General features: G+C 52.4%; 1 protein-coding gene across 1 annotated transcript in view; it reads right to left on the bottom strand.

Annotated features, from left to right (window-relative positions):
* EEF2K (eukaryotic elongation factor 2 kinase) overlaps window positions 1–5552 on the bottom strand; it is an 89239-nt gene that overhangs the window by 16300 nt on the left and 67387 nt on the right. The window contains exons 12-15 of the mRNA XM_011931910.1: window positions 4816–4893; window positions 3121–3183; window positions 1476–1610; window positions 1124–1312 (exon numbers count right to left, since the gene is read on the bottom strand). Of these exons, the coding sequence (XP_011787300.1) occupies window positions 1124–1312; window positions 1476–1610; window positions 3121–3183; window positions 4816–4893 (465 nt within the window). The remainder of the gene's footprint in view (window positions 1–1123; window positions 1313–1475; window positions 1611–3120; window positions 3184–4815; window positions 4894–5552) is intronic.

Genomic DNA, 5552 nt, shown 5'->3' with positions numbered 1-5552 from the left:
CATGCGCAGCTTTGGCCCACATAATGGGGAGGATGGGAACAGATATACTGGGGGGATGTGCCCACCAAGGGCCTCTCAACTTCTCCTGGAAAAAGATCACATTCCCTGGGCCTTGCCAGATCCCATTCATTCAGTCCTTTCCTCCCTCAGCTCACGGACCAGGGACAGAAGAAGGAGCAGACCCCTAATACAATTTCCCTGCACGTCCACACCCTGCTGCTTCAGTTCCAGCTCTGCCTCAGCTCCTGCACCTCTAGCTACACCGGTGCACCTTGTCCTTCACCTCTGGGCCTAAGCACATGCTGTTCCTTCTATCTGAGCTGCTCACCTCCCCCACTTGGCCTGGCTCACTCCCTTTGGGCCTTCAGGTCTAAAGCAGATATCCCCCCAACTTTTTTGTTTTTTGGAGACAGGATCTCACTCTGTTGCCCAGGCCGGAGTGCAGTAGTGCAATCTCAGCTCACTACAACCTCCGTCTCCCAGGTTCAAGAGATTCTCCCACCTCAGCCTTCCGAGTAGGTGGGATTACAGGAGCGTGCCACCACATCCGGTTAATTTTTGTATTTTTTGGTAGAGGCGGGGTTTCACTGTGTTGGCCAGGCTGGTCTCGATCTCCTGGCCTCATGTGATCCACCCACCTCGGCCTCCCAAAGTGCTGAGATTACAGGTGTAAGCCACTGCTCTGGCCTAAGGTAGGTATCCCTTTATCTGTTCATTCCACGAATCTGTACCGAGCATCTACTCAGTGCCAGGCCCCAGTCACTAGAGATACATGCAGAACTGATGAGCAGGCAGCCTGCACCAACCCCTCCAGGCCCCGGTTACAGCCTTTCCTCACGTGTTTCCACTGGTGTCTTCCGCTTCCCCCATCACACTATGTTGTTATTGCCTGGAAACGTGACTCACCTTCCCCTCCCTCTCCAAAGACAGAGATCGATTCTGCCAGTTTCAACTAACTTGGAGGGGCCTGCCCCAAAACCAGTGCCTGGGACATTTTTGTGGCATGTATAAACCTCAGGATAGAAGGCAGGTGAATGCATGGCTTCCAGGATGGGAGGCAGGTGAACAACAGGGTGACCAAGTCCCACCCCCACCTGCAGCTGGGTCCTCACCACCTGCTCACCTTCAGAGAGACGTCAGCTAGGATGTGATGGGGCAGCTGCGAGTACATGAGTCCCAGGCCCACGATGGCCTCCAGCTCGCCCAGGTCGGCCGCGTGCTCCAGGTGGAAGACAGCCGACTCCCGGTCCCACTCCTCGCCCTTCTCGCAGAAGCGCCCACCCTCGTGGTAGCGCACCATGGCCAGATGGACCTGCCACACAGACTACAGTGTCGGCCTGGCTGTTTGGCAGGCCGAAGCCGCACCCAAGACCGCCCAGCCAGCCTGCGGGAGGAAGTGATTAGCAGAGGAGAGGCTGGAGCCGGGGGGCTCCAGGTTAGTGCAGACAGGGCTCCAAAATGGGCATCGCCGATACCTTCCCCAAAATGGACTTCCCGATTTTCTTTTCGAGGTCCAGAGCATTAAGCCTTTGCACTTCCAGGGCCACGGCCGAAGCCCTCGGCAGGTGGAGGCGGGAGGAGTTGAGGAGATTCCACTTCTCTACACAGACCTGAAGGGAAAGAACCAGCCAGAGAAGCGAGGGGCTGGGGGTGGACGCAGCATGACAGCTGTCAGCAGCCCCTACTACACAGGAGCCTGGCTAGAGGGAGACGGGGAGCGAACCCTCACGATGTCAAAGTTTATTGGCCATATATGGCTCCAATTTTTTTTTTTTTTTTCGAGACAAAGTCTCACTCTGTCGCCCAGGCTGGAGTGCAATGGCACAATCTTGGCTCACTGCAGCCTCCACCTCCAAGGTTCAAGGGATTCTTCCGCCTCAGCTTCCCGAGTAGCTGGGACGACAGGTGCATGCCACCATGCCTGGCTAATACGGTTTCAATTTTAATCATCCAAATTCCATCAGCTCATGCGTTCAAGAGCTAGTGGAATAGATTTCAGCAGCTCAAGGAAGCGTTTCCCTGTCATTTACCAATGTGGATTTTGTTGAGGGGGGTCTGACCCTAAACCACCCCTCTTCGCCAGCTCCTCATATAAGGCACCACAAGACTCCCACTTCAGACCTTCCAGCAAATCCCCTTGTTTTCCTCTGCAAGTCACCACAACGACATGAGCAACATCAGCAGGGTGCTTTAGGAAATGGGTTTAAAAAACACATCATTTCTCCTGGCCAAAGATGCCCCGTCCAAAGGCTCTTGCAGGATACAGCCAGGCAGCTATGTGTGTGCACGTGTGCATGCTAAACATCTTGCAATGCACAGGACAGCCCCCTCAACAAGGAACGATTCAGCCCAGAATGCCAATAGTGCCTCACTTGAGCAACCCTGTTCCATACCTAACTGAGAAGATCCTAATCTGGCTACAAAATACCATAGGGTAAATAATCAGTGTTCTTGGAGATGCCAGAGTCATGCCTGTGGTGGAGGTCAGGGGAGGCTCCTGGACGAAGGGCCCCTGGGGTCCAGGCTTGGACAGCAGGTAGGATTTGAAGAGAGATGATAGAGGGGGAGAAAGGACCTTGCAGGTAGGAGAGACTTGCCTTAGCAAAGGCTCCAAAGGTGAGCGGTTCAAAGTGTGTGAGGGAATCACTTAGAGGGGTGGGTGGGGCAAAGGGCTGGTCTTTCCCAGATGTGCTGATGCTTGTTAGACATACAAGCAAGGGTAACCTAGGGAAAGTTGCTTAAGAGCCCGGTTTTCTCATACATAAAATGGCGATGAGAATAACATTAACCTGTCTCTCTGGGTGACTGCAAGAAGGAAACTGATACTGCAAAGCGCCTTCATGGCAGGCACTTAAGACAGGAGCCGTAGCTGTTGCGATTTCCCCTCCAGGATGGTGCTGTCCTGTTCTTCTCTAATCCTCCCCACAAATCCCCCAGCATCCTGTCCTGCAGAGGTTCAAAGAGCATTTGCCCAGGAGATTTGCTGCTTTGCAAAATCTTCCTTTAGCACATGTGCCAGACAGATGGGCAGGCAGCAGAGATATGAGACAGGAGAAACAGCAACAGAGATTGGAGGAGGCAGGGAAGCGGTGGTGACAAGGGTGCCCTGGGGCGCATTACCCGTCCGGAGCTGCCCAGGCTGTCTTCGTCGGACTCATACTTCCGGTTACCGTTTGAGTGGCCCTGAACGGAGGAAGAAATTACAGTGATCCAAAGCGCAAGGCTTCTTCCCAGGAACCTCTCCTGAGAGCTGAAACTAGCCTGGCCCTTGCAGGTGACCCTTATCTCAGAAAATTGGCCCTATGTTCCCAGGTGACACTGGAACCCTTCTCTGCTAAGCAGAAGGAATGCTGGGTCACAGGCAGGGATGACACGCTGATGCAGCCACAGCCTCACTGTCCCCCTCCCTGTGTGAGCAGGTGGAACTGACTCGATGGCGCAGGATCCCAGCACAAAGCCACTGGGGTAACGGGCTCCAGTCCTACTGTATGTTTAGTTTATATTTTAATTTAGACGTGGGCCTTGCTCTGTTGCCCAGGCAGGAGTGCAGTGGTGCAATCAAAGCTCACTGCTGCCTCAAACTCCCCAGGTTCAAGCAGTCCTCTCACAGTGCCTTCCCAAAGTGCTAGAATTGCAGGTGTGAGTCACCAGGCCCAGCCGTTTTGCGTTTTGTGATTTTTTTTGTTTTGTTTTTGTTTTTGCTTTTTTGAGACAAAGTCTCACTCTGTGGTTCAGGCTGGAGTGCAGTGGTATGACCTCGGCTTCCTGCAACCTCCACCTCCCAGGCTCAAGTGATTCTCATGCCTCAGCCTCCCGAGTAGCTGGGACTAGAGGAGTACACCACTGCACCCAGCTAATTTTTGAGTTGAGACGGGGTTTCACCATGTTGGCCAGGCTGGTCTCAAACTTCTGGCCTCAAGTGATCTGCCTGCCTCGGCCTCCCAAAGTGCTGGGATTACAGGCATGAGCCACTACACCCGGCCAGCATGTTCTTTATTCACAATCATAAAGCTGAGATTAGAGGTGTCCCAGCAAGACAGGCCTTGATGTGCAGGCTCCATTTCAGCACAGGGTAACACCTCTAAATGGCAGATACTGTCTGAGGCCGCCCTCACCAGGTGCTGCTGGGAGGCTGCCCAAGGAAACTGACCTCCAAGGCCCTCCTCCCTGGGGCCTCACAGGATCCTGCCAATGAGTGGGTCTAGCTATTACCCAGGATCCTCTCTGCTCAGCAGCCTCCCACTTCACCATAAGATTTGTCAGCCATCATTAGCCTTATATCTAAGCCTCCACACTGACCCCATTACTGGTCCACATGATCCTGTTTTATCTTCTCCTTTGCATTTATCTTTATCTGACATACTCTTTTATTTTATTTATTTTTATTTTATTTTTGAGACAGAGTCTCACTGTGTCACCCAGGCTGGAGTGCAGTGGCACGATCTTGGCTCACTGCAACCTCCGTCTTCTGGGTTAAAGCAATTCTCCTGCCTTAGCTTCCTGAGTAGCTGGGATTACAGGCATACACTACCATGCCAGGCTAATTTTTGTATTGTTAGTACAGACGGGGTTTTGCCATGTTGGCCAGGCTGGTCTCGAACTCCTGATGTCAGGTGATCCACCCACCTTGGCCTCCCAAAGTGCTGGGATTATAGGCTTGAGCCACCACGCCCAGCTGAAATACTCTTTATTAATTTACTTGTTATCTTCTCAGGACCTACTCATATTCCCCCTTCAGGAAGGGGAGTTTTCATTTTCCTGGAGGATAAATGAGGCAACAGGTGACACCAGTCTCATTTCCTGGGGGTTCCTTACATGTTCTCGGGGCTCAGGGTCATCCAGCTCACCCCGCTTCTCACTGGGGTATCCGCTGTCCCCACTATTCTCAGAGTCCTGTGGAGAGAAGATGGCCTTAGGGTCCTAGTGGTCTCCTGAGCGCCTGGCAATGGTTATGACATCTGGACATCCCAACCGTTGGCTTTCTCCCCTCTGTCCCATTACCTAACACCCTGCTCCTGCTGTCCCTTGCCGACTGGGTGACAAGGGAGCAGTATAAGGTAACAGTAAGGACCTTGGGCTCTACAGTCAGATGACCTAGGCTCAAATCCTGGCTTTATTTCTTGCCAGCTGAGACCTTGGGTCATTGTTTTAACTTCTCTGAGCATCAATGTCTTTAGTTATGGGATTCATTATAGTCCCTACATCAAAGGGATGTGTGGGTGAAACGCATTGTTACATTCTGAGAGTGTGGATCACAGGAAGTGCTTTACTTAGTGACTCACCCATTTCACAGGCAGAAAAACAAAGGCTATGACCCACGGACAAAAATATAGCATTGGGACCAATATTTACCACAAATAAACCCTCAACCAAAACCACACAGGTCACCTGGGCATACTTATTTACTTTTTTTGAGATGGAGTCTCGCTCTGTCACCTAGGCTGGAGTGCAGTGGCACGATCTCAGCTCACTGCAACCTCCACTTCTTGGGTTCAAGTGATTGTCCTGTCTTAACCTCCTGAGTAGCTGGGACTACAGGCGTCTGCCACCAC

This window comes from Colobus angolensis, unplaced genomic scaffold, assembly GCF_000951035.1.
Source record: "Colobus angolensis palliatus isolate OR3802 unplaced genomic scaffold, Cang.pa_1.0 Scaffold92, whole genome shotgun sequence".
NCBI lineage: Eukaryota > Metazoa > Chordata > Mammalia > Primates > Cercopithecidae > Colobus > Colobus angolensis.
This window is presented reverse-complemented; position numbering and strand designations above follow the sequence as displayed.